The 17,755-nt window shown below is 45.9% G+C and overlaps 1 protein-coding gene across 1 annotated transcript in view; it reads right to left on the bottom strand.

Annotated features, from left to right (window-relative positions):
* LOC119458931 (neprilysin-1-like) overlaps positions 1–17,755 on the bottom strand; it is a 58,067-nt gene that overhangs the window by 1,303 nt on the left and 39,009 nt on the right. Inside the window, exons 11-16 of the mRNA XM_049671520.1 lie at positions 15,640–15,717; positions 15,450–15,562; positions 15,056–15,114; positions 14,532–14,583; positions 4,483–4,550; positions 264–398 (exon numbers count right to left, since the gene is read on the bottom strand). Of these exons, the coding sequence (XP_049527477.1) occupies positions 264–398; positions 4,483–4,550; positions 14,532–14,583; positions 15,056–15,114; positions 15,450–15,562; positions 15,640–15,717 (505 nt within the window). The remainder of the gene's footprint in view (positions 1–263; positions 399–4,482; positions 4,551–14,531; positions 14,584–15,055; positions 15,115–15,449; positions 15,563–15,639; positions 15,718–17,755) is intronic.

Genomic DNA, 17,755 nt, shown 5'->3' with positions numbered 1-17,755 from the left:
CTTGTAGCTGGTTTAGGCCAGGAGTACAAACATCGCTAGTAATAACTTTCGGCTAGCCCCTGCCGGATACCGGAAAGCTCCTTTCGCGAAGGTTTAATCGAAAACAAGAATGCTTACATCGCCTTCCCCAAATATCCACATGAAAGCACCAGTCGTTGTGTGATTAAGTGAAACAGACCTTTTGAGTAAATTATTGAGAAAACTAGCAAGGCAATAACGAAGACAAATTTCAAGGCTAGTTGACTTGATTCCGTATTTCGCACCCACCGTTCTGTTGGCCAGTTCGCTGAACACAGAGCTGTATTGGCGAATAAAACATTCTGACTTCGCGTCGAACTTCTTTTGCGTCGAATTGCTCCACCAGTTTCTCAACCGTCCGTCCTCATCGAACTGTTTACCTGCAAGATTATGTGATAACTCTGGCATAGGAAATCAATTCTAGTATTTTTAAATACCGTACATAAAGAGTCTTACAATACATCTGCGTACGATTCCCTAACGAAAGGGATGAAAAGTTGTTAATAAGGAGAATAACAGGCTTCTGCTGCTATGTAGAACTGCGACACCAATGTTGGATTTGAGTGCATGCTGCTAAACAGAAACAAATGAAACAGAAACAGTGAAGCCGCATGCAATTACTATGTGACAAGAAAAAAATTATATAATACATCTATTATCCTCTTTCGCGAGGATATAGACAGAGAACACATTAACCAAACTCCTCTCAATTACAGGAAAATCACTGCTAGTTACAAGGGCAACGCTGCCTGCAGTTATTCAACATGTTGTCATGCAAAACCTGAATATTTTCGTGCATTTTCGTACAGAGCCATTTATTACTCGAGGTACGTTGGAGACATAATCCTCTGATTATTCATATGCCCAAGGCTGTAGAACGTGAACGTTCGTTTGTGAAATGAATCCCCGTAACAGTACTTCCAGTGAACTGACGTTTGTAGTCATTTTTTTTATTGAGACAGCAGTTTGGAGCTTCAAACTTGGTTTCCTTCGTCCGTAGGTATTTCCATTCGGTTACTCTAATGACGACCGTTGTCATCATCGATGTTATGGTGTCGTCCGACCACCTCACCATCTTCAACTTCACCGTACCCATAGAGCAAAAAAAATTTTTTTCCGCCATCACCACTATGCTGCTTGCGCTGCGGACCAATCCAAGCCAAAGCAAAACATCTTATATGGAGCGGCATGTTGACCCCCACAGTTGTGCCAGTGAGCATATCTCGGTTCTACATAATTAAGCAATCAATCCCTAATTTTATCGGAATAACGTATAGTCGTCTTGTACGCTTTTCTAAAGCACGCAGAGCTGGTACTATAACAGAGCATATTAACCGTTTCGTACTTTGAGAAACACCTACGTTGTTGCAAGAAATGAGGTACATACGACCGTGGACAAAAGACGCGGATGGTGGCTGAAGAAGTGCTCAAAAGAAAATTTTGGCTACCAGCGCCTCTGGGATTTGAAGTCGTGTCACTGCAATAATGTGCACTCGGGAGCGCGATCGTACAATATTTTAGTGCAAGCTCTTGCTATCGATACAAACACTAAAAGCGGTGGCGTTTCTGCATGTATTTCGGAGGTCACAACAGACACTACTGTAGCGGACCCGGATTACGTGTGCATTGCGTAGAAATCGTTCTACGACGGATGACGGAGTGTTTGCGATTTTTCGTCGTCATAGTTTTGCAAGCTATCAAAGTTTTCAAAGTCATCAAACTTTTGAAAGTGGCTAAGGCGTTGCGCTGCTGAGCATGAGGTCACGGGATCGAATCCCTGCCGCGGCGGCCGCATTTCGATGGAGGCGAAATGCAGAAACGGCCGTGTGCGCGCGTTGTAGTGCATGTTAACCCCTCAACTCTTTCGGACGAGCACAGCTCGTCTATGCGGAGCTGTCCCAAAACCGTTTTGCTCGTCCTCACGAGGTACTAGCTCCTTTGAGCGTTTTGAACGAGACGCGCTCGTTTGCGGGCTATGTGGTGTGTCGTTTCGCAGATGGCAGCACTGGGCAGGTAATTTCTGTTTTTTTCAAACGCCGTTTCACATTTCTTTGGGAGGAAACTCGTGTTTAAAATATGGCGTCCGGTGGAGGCGATGCATGTGTTTCTGTTCGGTCGTCGCGGCTGGAAAAGAAGCATTTCGCCGTCGTCCAGCTCTTTGGACGATAGTCATTCAGAAATCGAAGTTTACTTCGTTTCTGAAAGCAAACAATAGGGATGACTTTGAAATTAGCAGTTCATCAGATAAGAGGGCTGCTCAGAAGACACTATTGCTAGTACGCGTCATTGGCGGCGCATCGATCTGAAGGACATTCCCAGGAAGGCTGCTCGGCTTCCGTTTTTGGGCGTCCCTGGTAAGGCGTTCAATATACCATTGCCTGATGACGATAAAACTTTCAGAAAAGCGCTCTTGCTCTGTTTTTAATTGTTGATTACCAGCTGGTAGCTGGCCTCCTTTATCATGAGCAATAATAAACTTTATTATGATAATTTGACTTAGTATGCGCTGGAATTTTTTCAACACCGATAACTTGTTTTTAGAAGAAAAATATTCAATATCAAGTTCTTTAAAACATAAGCAGTTTGTGCACAGAAATTGTCAAAATAATAAAACGGTTAAGGGGCAAAGAACCCCCAGGTGGTCAAAATTAATCCGGAGCCCTCCACTACGGCGTGCCTCATAATCAGAACTGGTTTTGGCGCGTAAAACCCCAGAAAGAAGAAGAAGAAGAAAGAAGACATTGATAATGAGGCGCCTAGAACATGGCGCATACCTAGAATTGAAGATGCACAAAAGAAAAAAAATCGTTGGCCCTTCCCATACCGGAAAACGGGGGTAAGCGATGCTTGTCCTGGGTGCACCTTGCGTTTGACGGTTATGTTTCTTGTGAGTAACTTGACCGTGACCAAGGGAAGGTCAGGTAATCTGCTCGGCGTTGGCGGAGTGCCGCAGCTTCAGTGGCGCTCGTACCGTAGGATCGGCCCGTCGACGACGCGCCCTTTCACGGGAAATCTCCCGTCGGCACTCGGCGAGAGCTGCCTGCTGTTCGGGGGTACGCACGATGCGCGGCCTTCCCATCGGTTTTCCGAGGCTGAACTGAACGGAAACGAAGCGGGCGCAGCGCGCGCGAAGCCCTTTCCTGCTCTTTCCATTCCCTACGTAAGCGAAACGGCTCTGATTGGCTGCGCACGCGGCGTGAGCGCGCGCCTACGCAGCTGGCATCGTACCTAATGACTCACGCTTCGGCGCCGGTGAGCCATCGCTGGAGCCGGAGTTTCAGCGTTACATCGCCGGCGCAGGATAAGGTAAAGAAGCTTCGCTTGAAAATCCTGTTGATTAGCGGAAACAACGCCGACACCGTCGACAGCGTTGACAGCGTCACTGCCAACAACGACATCGTCAGTGACAGCGCCACAGTTTCTTCATGGCTCACAGAATTGACAGCGGCCAAGCGTTCCATACTTCAGCGCAACAAATGTCAAGGAAAAATAAAGTTCATTCGTTTGTTCAAATTTCGTAGGTGATACTGAATCATTTTGCCGTAGGGACATCTATTGTAGAAATTGTAGTTTCTGTAAGAATGTACTTCTCGTCTCTCCCTTTCCATGCGCTATGTAGTTTGCGTCTGGATTTCAGATATGTCTCCGCATTTTGAGAACTGGTAAAATAGCAATCGCTGCGAACAATACACCGTCTACTGAGTGTTTCCAAAGGCTCAATACATTAGGCGTGCCGATAATTAACAGCCACTGCACACGCCCATGTCTCTTTCTTAAATCTTTCGTCAACCACCTTACAAAGGAGTGATGTTTTTTTTTTGTCATGTTCGCTAAATGTTCTGAAATTAGACATATCACTCTACGGCCACACCTCGCCCTTGCGCCAGAAAAAGCAACGTATCAACATGTGCGTATATTTTATTTTTTCTTTTAACGTTCACCGGTTTGTTCTACTGGGAAAACAAAGGCTATAACGCCAAAGAAAGTAAGCAGTTTAGCCAAAATATAAATGTTCTGTGCAGGTATTGTGGCCAGCACAAAAATTCTTGGTAGAAGAAAGATATTGATGCCTGTCAATGTCGAGTACTTAAGAAAGGCTCCCCTTACGCACGTCATTATCATCATCATGGGCGTAATCATGAATCTTGTCGTCATCACGGGTATCATAGTGTAGCGTCATCATGCACTGCCATTGCTGCGATGCGCGCAATGCGTACTTCCATCAGATAAACAACGTTGCATGTAGTCTCCCTACCATCAGACAGACTGATGCACCATCTATGGACCTATAGCATCGCCACAGACAGCAGAAAGCCACATTCAGCAAAGTAGGTAGGGTGACCATAAATATTGTCTGGCGTTAATTTTTTATAGTCTAAATAGAACTGTCGTCTCCTATAGCGATATGACATAAAAAACCACTACTTTACGAGCAATTATGAACATGACAATCTCAAAACTCACCTAAGTCGTCGAAGCCATGAATCATTTCGTGCCCGATGATGGTGCCAATCGCCCCGTAGTTGACCGATCTGCCAACAAATTTTTATTAGCAAAGACTCCAGCAACCAAATGGGTGTGCACGGAGACATGTAGATGATATTGTTATGAAACGGGAAAACTGCGTGCATATGAACTAGAAAGTTAACTTGGTGCCGTTTTACTGAAGAAGCGAGTTTTCTCGAGGCCTACCGCAGTTTCGTTTCGAGGCGTCCGCAGTTTCGAAACTACGTAATCGAATATCGTATAACATTGCTCAAGATAAAACGGCACACATTTACGCAACGAAACAATATACGCTACCTAAATATCTTCACTGCAGCAAATATGCGCTTTAAACGCATCATCCCTTTAACAAACCGAATTCATACTTCCAAATCTATGGTAAGGGAACAAACAGCGCTAGGACGGGACGAAGTGAGTAGACAGACAAGGCGCTGAACTATCAACCAGTGGTTTATTGCTGTCAAAGCAATATATACAAAGCACAGGTTCAGCGCAGAAGGCCAGAAAAACACGGTTTCTGCGCCGGGAAGGGAATAAAATCATCACATCACGCGTGTCGTCAAGGCAGGTTATCATGCTTTAACAATTAGTTAATCGCGCGCGTCGTCATGGCAGGTTATCATGTTTTTAACAAGTAGTTTATCTCGCAGCTATGTAGAGAGACAGAGGGTACGCTGACGCAGGAGTTTCCGTGCGATTGAATGCAAAACGCTTCCCAAATCTCGCGTGCTCTTTGATCTTTATACCTACCTATTATTGTGCAATCTTCAAAGAGAGGTTTGCAGCCGCATTCTTTGCAGTGCTGGGCTAAATGGCTCGGTACAGACCCTTTCATTGCGTACGCATGTTCCCTCAGCCGGTCATTCAAACATCGGCCTGTTTGGCCAATGTAGCAGCGTTTGCACTTGAGTGGGATCTTATACACAACAGCACATGCGCACTCAACATGACCTTTTCCTGTGTTGCTTCTCACAGGTTGCTTTTTTCGGGCCTTTCTTGTTTGCCTTGCGGCATAGCGCCGACAACTTGTCCCTTGCGCTGAACAAAACGCGTGTGCCTATTTTTCCGGCGACCTTCTTTAACCTATGTGAGTCCCCATGAACATAGGTTATGACGGTGGTGCTCACATGAGGTCCCTTGTCTTGGGTGTCACGTCCTGCCCTCCCTCTGGTGAGGATCACCAAAAGCTTTTCCGAGACACTCATCAGCAGGGCCGTGGGGTACCCAGCCTGGATGAGCCGGTGCACTTGGTGCATGAAGCTGCTAGCCACCCGGTGGTGGCATGAACGGGTCAGAGCTGCTCTGATACATGAGACGGCAATGCTTCTTTTAACTATTTTTGAGTGCGCAGACGTGAAGGGGAGAATACTTTTCTTCGAGCGGGGGTTGTAAGCCCAACAAACGTGTTCCCTTTCTAGCGATATCCATACTTGACCGATACTTGGCCAGGGCAGAGAGACCCACCTCTTCACAAATCTTGGCCGCTCGGGTTCTAGTTTTTCTCTGGTTGACGCCGACCAGCCCTTTGAAGTTCTTTGAGATGGCCTCTTCTGCTTTGCAGTCGTATTCCCGCCTTGGCATAAGCACGAAGCCCCCCTCCTTATCGGCCTCGAGGAGTCTGGCGTCAGCTCTTCGTAGCGAGGCCACAAGGAAGCGAGAGCGTTGACCAGTTTTCTTGACCTCTTGCGGTAGGCACTCGACGCCTTCGTCAACTAACCGGCCAACTTCATCCTCCTTAGCCCTTCCCACGGTGTTTCTCACCAGGCTGAGCAGCTCCACCCTGTCCAGCTTCGGGTGCTCGCAAAATTTTTTGGCCCCTTCCGTAGCACTTGTTTTACGTCATTCTGTAGGTGCACGTCTCCAATGATGACCACCTCCTGGCCTGGCTCCTTGTCTCGGCGGTTCTTCTTCGGCAACCAAGGCAAAAGTTGCAGCCAAAGGAAATCCGCCGTTTTCTGTGCTATTCGAACGTCCCGGAGGAAGATCCTCTCGCCATATTCCCTGCATGGGTGCCAAAAAATTTTGGGAGCACCCGAAGTTGGACAGGGTGGAGCTGCTCAGCCTGGTGAGAAACACCGTGGGAAGGGCTAAGGAGGATGAAGTTGGCCGGTTAGTTCACGAAGGCGTCGAGTGCCTACCGCAAGAGGTCAAGAAAACTGGTCAACGCTCTCGCTTCCTTGTGGCCTCGCTACGAAGAGCTGACGCCAGACTCCTCCAGGCCGATAAGGAGGAGGGCTTCGTGCTTATGCCAAGGCGGCAATACGACTGCAAAGCTGAAGAGGCCATCTCAAAGAACTTCAAAGGGCTGGTCGGCGTCAACCAGACAAAAACTAGAACCCGAGCGGCCAAGATTTGTGAAGAGGTGGGTCTCTCTGCCCTGGCCAAGTATCGGCCAAGTATGGATATCGCTAGAAAGGGAACACGTTTGTTGGGCTTACAACCCCTGCTCGAAGAAAAGTATTCTCCCCTTCACGTCTGCGCACTCAAAAATAGTTAAAATAAGCATTGCCGTCTCACGTTTCAGAGCAGGTCTGACCCGTTCATGCCACCACCGGGTGGCTAGCAGCTTCATGCACCAAGTGCACCGGCTCATCCAGGCTGGGTACCCTATGGCCCTGCTGATGAGTGTTTCGGAAAGGCTTTTGGTGATCCTCACCAGAGGGAGGACAGGACGTGACGCCCAAGACAAGGGACCTCATGTGAGCACCACCGTCATACCCTATGTCCATGGGGTCTCGCATAGGTTAAAAAAGGTCGCCGGAAAAATAGGCACACGCGTTTTGTTCAGCGCAAGGGACAAGTTTTCGGCGCTATGCCGCAAGGTAAACAAGGAAAGCCCCAAAAAAGCAACCTGTGAGAAGCAACACAGAAAAGCTTATGTTGAGTGCGCATGTGCTGTTGTGTATAAGACCCCACTCAAGTGCAAACGCTGCTACATTGGCCAAACAGGCCGATGTTTGAATGACCGGCTGAGGGAACATGCGTACGCAATGAAAGGGTCTGTACCGAGCTATTTAGCCCAGCACTGAAAAGAATGTGGCTGCAAACCTCTCTTTGAAGATTGCACAATAATAGGTAGGTATAAAGATCAAAGAGCACGTGAGATTTGGGAAGCGTTTTGCATTCAATCGCACGGAAACTCCTGCGTCAGCATACCCTCTGTCTCTCTACATAGCTGCGAGATAAACTACTTGTTAAAAACATGATAACCTGCCATGACGACGCGCGTGATTAAATAATTGTTAAAACATGATAACCTGCCTTGACGACACGCGTGATGTGATGATTTTATTCCCTTCCCGGCGCAGAAACCGTGTTTTTCTGGCCTTCTGCGCTGAACCTGTGCTTTGTATATTTTGCTTTGACAGCAATAAACCAGTGATTGTTTGTTCAGCGCCTTGTCTGTCTACTCACTTCGTCCCGTCCTAGCGCTGTTTGTTCCCTTACCAATGATGTACCAACCAGCCCAGACCAGCACACTCCTTCAGTTCCAAATCTATTTGTTGCTACTTTCGTTGTCCCTGTGGAACTCACGGGCGGTAACTTCTGCGGTAAGCTAGTTTGCTTAAGAAATCAAATAGTCTTAATCTGTTTTTTATATAAATTCTAAACGTTTACTAAATATTGCGAACGGCGATATTGCTACTAAGCTTGTAACTTGCAAGCGCCTTGAATGCAATTTTGAACCTACAGCTAATGCGAACACTGATGGAGCGCCATGATGGGGTGGCGGCGATCGCCTTGCGCTCCTAAGTCTGAGGGCGCAGAGTAAAACCCGGCCACGGCGACTTTTTATTGATGGGGATGAAATCTAAGAACATCCGTGTGGCCATGCATTGGGTGCACTAGAAATAACCCCAGGTTGTCAAATATAATCCGCAGACCCCCGTGACGTCGTGTCGCATAATTATATCATGATACAGAAGTTACATACCTACATACAGAAGGTATAGTTCCGCATTTGCTACATGTTTTGATAGGTATACGTGGACCTATCTTCGACCAAGATAGATCCACCTATCGAAACGTAGGCCAGCTTTAATGATGCACTTTATCCCTGTTTATGTAACTTCTATAGGACAATGTGCTACTCCGTCTGTTGGTCCCCTTCTTGATTTTGGTCGAAATCATATCGTGGTTTGGGCATGTAAAACCGCGGGATTTAATTTTAAATTTACAATGATGGTACGCTGCTCATACATGATGTAAAAAGAAGCCACATGAGGGCAGTAGATTCAAGATGATGCCATTGGAAGTCTGTAAGTGGGCTTCAGTTGAAGAATGAAAAATGCGCTCAAAGAGTGTTCGGGATATATGTGTGATGGCACCCGCACACTAAAGTAAGGCGCTGAAAAAGGAATAATGTAAAGCTGGGGGGGGGGGGGGGGGGGGGCAACAGATGGCGTTGCACTACTAGGCGTGAGTGCGCGTTGTCAAACCCGGCCGCGGCGTCCGCATTTGCTACACGACGGCATGCTCCATGCTTCCGAGTGTAATCTGGACATTTTCTACCAAAACGTTCGCGGACTTCGCACCAAGGCACGTGAATTTCTCGCCAATATAATTTCGTCGTTTTTTCCTGTTTTTGTTATTTCCGAAACTTGGCTCTCCAGTGAAATTTCCTCTTCAAATTTATTTCCACTGCATTACAACGTCGTTCGCAGGGACGGGACTTCAGTGGAGTTAAACAAAAAGGTGGTGGCATACTGATTTCTGTTGACAGTTCACTGAGATGTGTAAGACGCGACGACATAGACAGTGTGCAGGAATCGATTCGGCTTGAAGTCAGCCTAGCGCGCTGTGAGAAATTGTTAATCGGATCTTCCTATGTACCACCGAATATCTTTCCTGTCTTGTTTGATGAGGTCATCTCTTCACTTGAAAGTGTCTTATTCTTCCATAGCAAGCACAGAGTAATTCTTCTTGTGTATTTTAACACACCAGGAATCGATTGGAACACGCTTACACATTATCATTATAATGATAGATAACAAATGCAACCGGTTGTTGGACTTTGTTTCCTTCTGTTCTCTTCAGCAGCACAACTTGATCGGCAATTCCTGTAGCAATGTTTTAGACCTTTGCCTCTCGAAGCTCAAGTTATAGATGTCTCCAATTCTGATATTTCCCTTGTGTTTCCCGATAAGTTGCGCCCTTCATTTAAGCTAACTGCCCCTCTGTCAGCCTTGAGGCAGTGCCCAGAGCTCCTTCACTGGTATTAATGAATCTTCTCGCTTTGCTTTCATTCGGGGGATTATGTTGGCTTGTATGATTTGTTGTCTACGAGCGATTGGTCACTGGTCACAGATAAAACCAATGTCTGTGACCAAATAGAAGTTTAGGAAGCTTTTTTTGAGCAATAGGCGCAAATACATTCCTGAGTACAGTCCTAAACACTCTAGATATCCCAACTGGCCGGTTCTCATATGAACTTATAACCGCCCTAAAATATAAAGCTCGCGCGCACCGTAAAACCAGAAGTCCTTTGCCTATTCAGCGGAGAGAATTCCGTTTCTTTTTTTTCGAACTCTCTGCAAACGCCTCTGTAAGCGGGATCATGACTCATATATTGCATTCTTGGAGAAGAGCGTCTCTTACCGGCCGGTGTAATTTTGGAAGTAAATCCGCAAGCGCTCTAGTAATCGCGGGAAGTGTTTTCGCCTGCTCGACTCTAGAGGAGTAGAAGTCCAAGGAGGCGCGGATTGTTTTGCTGCCTATTTGTCTTCCTTATATAAACCTTCAGGCTTCAATGCTGATGTCAGTAAGCAGCACACAACGGCTCCTACGTCTAGTCCTGTGTTGTTTGATGAAAAGCTGATCAGCGAATGCCTTAAGCGCTTGAAGCCTTCCCTATCTTGCAGTCCTGATGGCATCCCTTCCGCAATCTTAAAAGCGTACGGCGGTATATTTGCCCCAGTATTAACAGCTATATTTAATAGCTCTCTGAATACTTCCACTTTCCCTCGCATGTGGAAAACTGCTCGTGTTTTTCCTGTATTTAAGTCTGGCTGTAAAACCGATGTCTCGAATTATCGCCCGATTTCTCTTCTCTATGCCACGTCTACGGTTTTTGAGCTTGCTCTTCACAACATATTGTTTTTTACTGTGAAGAACGCATTGATCCCGAATCAGCAAGGAGTCCTCACCGGCCGCTACACTATCAGAAATCTCGCAAGTTTCACGACACAGATCTCCTCGCCGGTACTCCGAAGGGGGCAAGTTGACGTCATTGATTGTGACCTCAGCAAAGCTTTTGATGTAGTCAGCCACTCGCTGCTTCTGATCAAGCTTACACATTTTGTTGTTGAATCGTGAATTGTAAATCTTTTGCGGAGTTGTCTTATTGATGGATCATGTTATGTTAACGTCAATGGCCAAACGTCTTCTTACGTGGTAACTAGCGGCGTCCCTCAAGGATCAGTATTGGAGTAAGGAATGTTGTTGGGCTAGTCAGTTCATACATTCTGCAATATGATTAAACTGCGCGACGAAGACGGGATGGGAACAGAAACACACACGCACAAAGCGCTTTGGGTATGCGTCTATGTTTCTGTTCTCGTCCCGTCTTCTTCGCGCAGTTTAAGCATTTTGCGTAATCAGTATTGGGACCACACTTTTTAATTTTTGATTAATGACGTTCTTTCCGCCATTCGACAATCTTCATACCTTCTATATGCCGATGACAAAGATTTTAAGGCAATTCACACTGTTGATGACTGTCGCATCCTGCAGTCTGTCCTCATTTCTTTTCCTAAATGGTGCACCGATAATGACCTAACCTTGAATGCTGCTAAGACCAAAGTCATGACTTTCACCCGCAAAACAGCAAGCATTTCGTTTTCTTATTCGGTAGACTCACTACCTTTGTGTAAGGTCCGTGAGATCAATGACTCGGTATACTTTTATTGCGAAAGCAATTATATGGACACTCCAAAGCACATTTCTGCCGTCGGCGTCGCCGTCGCCGTGAGGTTCCGTATGACGTCAATGGAGATGAAATCGCCGCCGCGTGCCGCCGAACGCTGTATGTGCGAGGCAGAGAACACGGCAGAGAACAAACGCGCGTTCTGCGCCGTGTTCCCTTAAGGGCAGCAGAAGTAGGCGTCTCTTTCCTCCTTTAGAATCACCATATATGTAGAGCAAACGCGCCTTCTTCCGACGCGCGAAAGGCCGGGGGGGGGGGGGGGGGGGGGGGGAGGCGACGTTTAGCTGCGGCACCAAGTGCCTATTTATATCAGCGGCTCCGGCAACAGTCACCAACGCCGCACGCATTTTGTGCGAACGCGGGCAAAACGCCGACGGCGTCGCGACAACAGTTCTGCGTGTTGCCGGTGCTGCTGCATGTCCAAGTTTATACAGCTGATAAAGCTAATATCATTACTCCGTATAGCTCTCTACAAATTTGCTATCGCAATTGATGCTTCGCCTTTCAGGTGAAACTGCGACAACTTTTTTTTGATACAACCTTACACTTTTCAGCTCGCACTAAACGCGTTGCAATACGGGGTATATGCACACTCTTGGCTCTGTTTGTAGACTATCGAGAGAACTCAATTCTTCTACACCGTTCCGCAAGTTGTACACAACATCTGTCTTCCTCAACTCGAATACGCGTCGTTCGTCGGGAACAGCATCTCTAGATCCAGCCGTGACATTATAGGTCGGGTCCAGAAAACGTTTCTAAGCAAATATCATCACCGCTTTGCTAACACGGCCGCTGGGCCTTGCTCTAGTACTGTGGGGTTATTGTCGTTGCCCTTACTTCGCTGCCGACGTAATCGTGGTGACCTTGTGTTTTTTTGTTAAACTCCTTCACGGTATCCTGATGTGCCCCGAACTCCTCAGTTGTATCATGTTTCATATTCCGCGTACGATCACCAGAGAACACAGACCCATGTTGCTGCCTGTTACTACCAACATTCAACCGTCCACAGAATACAGAGCCTTTATAACACCCACTTTGATGACCTGGATATTTTTCACAGCTCACTGTTATTGTTTTGTTCTGAGCGTTCCGTTGTTGTAGCTTAGTTTCACATATTGTTCAACTTCCCTTGTCCTTTTTCTTATGTATTTATTTTGCGCCTTGTTGTATATGTGCACTCTTCTTTTCAAGATTTTCTCTTTTTGTTGTTTTTCCTTTTTTTTTACTGATATTCCCCTGCTGTATCTTTTTTTCCCTGTGGTTCTATGTAAGCGTGAGCCAGCACTTGGACCTCATGGTTGTTCCTGTGCACGTTAAATAAATGATTTAAATGATTTGTTGTTAATATTATTTTTTTTGAGAACACATAGAGTTGAGAGGAAATGGAAAGCGAGGATCAGGCTGGTACCGGAAGGAGCACGACGCCTGCCTGCTCCTCAGATGAGAGGAGACAAAAAAAAATGAAGTGGTAGTTAAGAAGAAGGGAGAGGAAGAGGAAAGAAAGGGCAAGATGACAAATCTCAAATAAACATTCGGCAGACAATTAAGACTGCTTACTCGTGGGAATGCGAAAACATTATAGTTTGAGGACATGTTTTTTCTTGTTTTTTTTTTTTTTTGCTCTCGCCTGCGATCTAGCTGCGCCTCGGCAAGGCCGAATGAAATCACGCCAAGCGTCTCAATGCGCTCGCTTACCCGCTATGAGTTCATAACTCGAAGGACGGCTAGCGCCATTCAGCGTTACATTAATGCTTTTTTATTTTATGCACTCCCTTTATACACTGATGACATGGCGCCACCTCCTCCCTATTGGCTGCGCCACCACCTGCCCAACGACGCACGCACTAGGTCACATGTTTAGAAATCAAATGGTAGCGACGTGACGTGTGCAATGACGCACGCACCAAGAGGCCGAGTTCATTTCCCACTCAGACCGAAATTTACCAAATTTTCTTTTCAAAGTCGTTCGTTTACTTCGTTTACAGGAATCTCCCTGAGAAATTTGACGTCAATCCTAGCATGTTTGACATGTTTTTACTGCTTGCGCTGTTGGCCATTTTTGTAACCATCATTCGGTCACGCCGCCGACTACAACGCCGGATTTTCGCGTAATGCAGCATATAATGCTTTAGCATTAATGAAGCAGAACACACACAGAGTACAGTTTTCGCACGGTAGGGCAGGTAACGGTGGTTCACGCTTCTAAATGAGTGTTAAAGATAGATGAAAAAGTGTATGAGGTCTGGTCGTTTGAAAACTAAAAGAAAACGAAAGTCGCAGTTTTGCACACGAAAGGCTAAGCAATGACTGCGATAGCAAATTAGTAGACAGCTATACCAAGTTAGGATATTAGTTTTATCGGCCGTATAAACTTGCAAACATTCACTCACTAACTGAATTAACAAGCACGATGTCACGCGCGCACAGGCGAACATGAACAAATCACCCGATGACCGCAGAAACTCGCTGTCAGAACGCTGGAGTGAAGAAGCGTGGCAGCAGCACCGAGCGAATTGACCTTCGTGCTGTCTCTCGCTCCAACGCGAACTAAACGTCGAAAGCACAGCGCATACCAAGCTACCGGCACTGAGCGTACTTCGTACACATCGCAGATCGCTTTGAAGATGAGGCCCGCGCGAACGCGCAGTTTGCCCACGTCGCAGATCGCTGTCAAGATAAGGCGCCCGCGCCCTAATCAGCAGCCGCTGGAGTAGAAGCCCCCCGCCCCCTCCCTCGCCTCACTCCCCCCCCCCCTCCTCCCCAGTGCCTCGAGCGCGACAAAAGACGGCGCGCTTCCGCCCTGCCTTTCTCGCTCGCGTGCTCGAGATTGAACCGCGATCGTCGGCTGACCCTCGCAAGCTTTCACTCGCACATAGCGCGAATGACGCGCGGCGACCGCTACGGCAGAAATGCTCTTGGAGGGTCCATAAATTGCTATCGCAATGACAAGCCTACACGTAAAACCCCATAATTCTTTTTTTCAATAACAAGCCCACAAACCCTCTATATAACGAGAAACACCAACCATCCAAAGTGCATGAAGACGTTATAGGAAGTTATTGCTTTAAAGATACATACGTACTCCGGTAGTCCATGCTGGTAAAAGGAGTCTCGAAGTATTCCGGCGGGGAAAACTGAAACGAATGGCGCAATATCAAATTAGAGCGAAAACGAGTTTCGTGTTTGGACCTCGTAGATGTGCTAAGTGTGCTGCCAAAACACGAATAACAACTGGCTGTGCTTTTCGCGAGGGCTAGTGCTGCTTTCAAGATTTATCACCAGACCGCATAACTCGGCGAAATTTTCTGCAGAACTTATTTGCCAGATTTGTGATTCATTTACGTAGTTTTCTTTTTCGTCAAAGCAGTGTGAATGCATTGAGCACTTTGGCCCTGATGAATTAAATGTTTTCATCGCGCTTGTAATATCCTTGTATGTAATATAAGTTCGCCGCAGCGGAATAAGAAGAGAGAAGTAGAAGATTTATAACACTATAGGGTTTAGAACGAGTGCAAGAAAACACCGACAACAGGCGTGTTTTCTATAGCTAACAGATTGAAAACAAATTTAATGTGCATATTTTAAAACTAGTCTGAATTTATTTACCCATTTCATTCGTCCCAGGACTGTAGAACGCGTTTACGACGGCAGGTCCAGTGATCCAGCTGCAAGGACATTAGACGCATGTATGAAAACAAAGACAATTGTTTGCAAATAGGTTTGTTGATATAAGAAAAGCATCTCGGGAATTTATATGAACATACATAAAAATATATTTGTCATCGGTGGTCTTGCAATACAGGTACCATAAATCCTCCAAGAATGAGTTGAAGAAACTTGCTCAGATGTTTTTGCTTTCTCTAACTTAATACAGTGGGACAATAAATAAAAAAAAAACTATGTACCGAAGTTCCCGACAGCTGTATACACATACTTGAAAAATTGGGGGGCTTTAGGTGCCACTCTCATTACGAGTCCCGTCGTGCACACGTATACTTACTTGTTTTTCTTATCGGGCGTCTTTCGTAGTAATAGCAGCGTTCTGATGGCAGCATTGTCTCGGAAATGTGATTTAATTTTAAAAAAGGGGTCGCTTAAGTTGAAATGAGGAACCTGCAAACAAAGACAAAAAATAATGCATTTAGAAATTCTGTGCAACAATTTGAAGATGAAATGCAGCATTTACTTACGTATCGAAATTGATGTTCAATAACGGTACCGTTTAGAATCCATGGAGGAAATCCGATTTTGTTTGTCATTTTTATGAGCTGTATGAGAGAGAAAGCAAGCATTACACCACCTCTGTTTTTCATCTTTAAATCTCATAAGTATTTCTCGAGAAGATCACACATTCATCCGCGCTGTGGCAGCAGTGTGGTCAAGATAAAAAAAAATTCCGTCGATGCATTTTTCACAGTCAAGTTAGCCAAACAAAAAAGTGTTCTTTTTTTCCATAGCACACCAAAGGTACATAATCACGATGTGTTCAGATATAACAAACGTGCCCCATGGGCCGAGCTCATGTATCCAGCTTTCCTGCTGCACTTACCAGTAAAATGCACTTGACAAACATTATAACTTTAGAGATAAACTGGTGCCAGCTAGAGAGTTCTATATATTTTCATACTATTATAAACTGTGTTTAAGAGGACTCAACCGGGAGTCTTTCGGGAGCCTTTCCGCAATAAAAAAGGGTGTCACGTTCGGAACATTGCCAGAAGGGCAGATGTCGCCGTCGTTGAGGTTTTGATGGTAACACCATTCTGCTCAACCAGTGTGATCACTAAAATTCTGTCAACCTAGGCATTTCTGCAGGAGGGCGCGTCTTCATTGCGGTGCGGTTAAGACATTCTACTCAAGCGACTCGTCAAAATCGTCTTCCATGGCCTGCTTGTTTATCAAGAGTGACGTTCGTCTCGACCATTCCCTGGACACCTACGAGAAATTCATCAAAAGGGCGTGTTAGGAGGGCATCGTAGCAACATTGCAAGCAGTCCAAGCCAACCACCACGGACAGCCAGCTAACAGCCGCAAAGACGGGTGTTAAGCGAACGACAGCGCACGTGTTGTTGCACTCATTCGTCATGAAGGCGGAGTCAACGGCGTCTTCGGATCACCCGATTGAAGGAACATAACATAATCAGTATCCCTGGCGTAGAGATCTGGAGAAGGCGGCTCATATTAAAGTCGCAATTTTGTGTATTACCAGTGTGTTCCCGCAATCAAGTAGCTGTGTAATCCAACTATGTGTGCTCGGACATGTAGTGTCATCAGTGTTATTGTAACCATAAGTAACCCTTAATCCAGTAAATATGTATGCTCTAAGATATCCCCTATTAATGCAAATTCCCATTCATACCTGCCCATTCAACTTCCGAACTATAACTCCTCACCAACAAGCCTCCTTCGTCGTGAACATGAGGTTGAGGCGCGGCCGCGCCTAGCCTCCGTGTGACACCCAGGTATAGCGTCGGCCAGCTACCTCTTTTCCAGAGGCACCGATGACGTAGGCTGTGACCCTTTCCATGAGGCCTGACTCCTGGTCTCGTTCACCAACCCCAACAAAGGGTACTCATCCGTACAAAACGTCCTTGGCAGATCCACTTTTGTAGTGTTTTGCACAGGTAGTAACTCTGTAGTTGGCCGTGCTCGATCAAGGTATTCAAGGGTATAGGAAGAACGTATATCGCAGCTTATTCCTTATAAGGGTCTAAGAACGCAGAGTTTTATTTTGGCAGTGCAGTAATACTGGATTGCATCACAAAATTATTTCTGCCAATGTATGTCTTGATAAGATGCAAAAATACCGTTTATATGTTACTCACTAGCCCACGAAATCATGCACAGTAGATTTCGCAAATGTCCTTTTAACGGGGTATATTTGCGCGATAACCACTGAATATTGCGCACATTGCTGCTTTTGTATTTATCGTTCAGGTCTTTGTTCCGTCTTTTTGGCGACTGACATCTTCTTTAGCATTTATGCAAAACGCGCATGCGCTCACTGTTCCTATCGGCACCCAATGAACCACTATCGATATCGACTGCATAGCACTTACGACGTCACAAGAATACGAAGTAACTTGCACCTATTTTCGGCTGCGGTTTGCTGTCATATCCCATCTAGTCCACTATTACCGTTGTTGTATTACATTGTAGTGATTGCTGTTGATAACGGTTATGATGTGTTCATGTTCGACTAAAATTGAAATTTGGTCACAATGTATTCTTGAAAATTTCTTTAGTACATATTTATTCTGTGGATATCATATACGGTATATTGATACTAAAAGGAGAAACGTCAGT

This window comes from Dermacentor silvarum, chromosome 7 (genome assembly GCF_013339745.2).
Source record: "Dermacentor silvarum isolate Dsil-2018 chromosome 7, BIME_Dsil_1.4, whole genome shotgun sequence".
Classification (NCBI taxonomy): domain Eukaryota; kingdom Metazoa; phylum Arthropoda; class Arachnida; order Ixodida; family Ixodidae; genus Dermacentor; species Dermacentor silvarum.
Note: the sequence above shows the minus strand (reverse complement) of the source record. Positions and strands in the feature narration are given on the sequence as shown.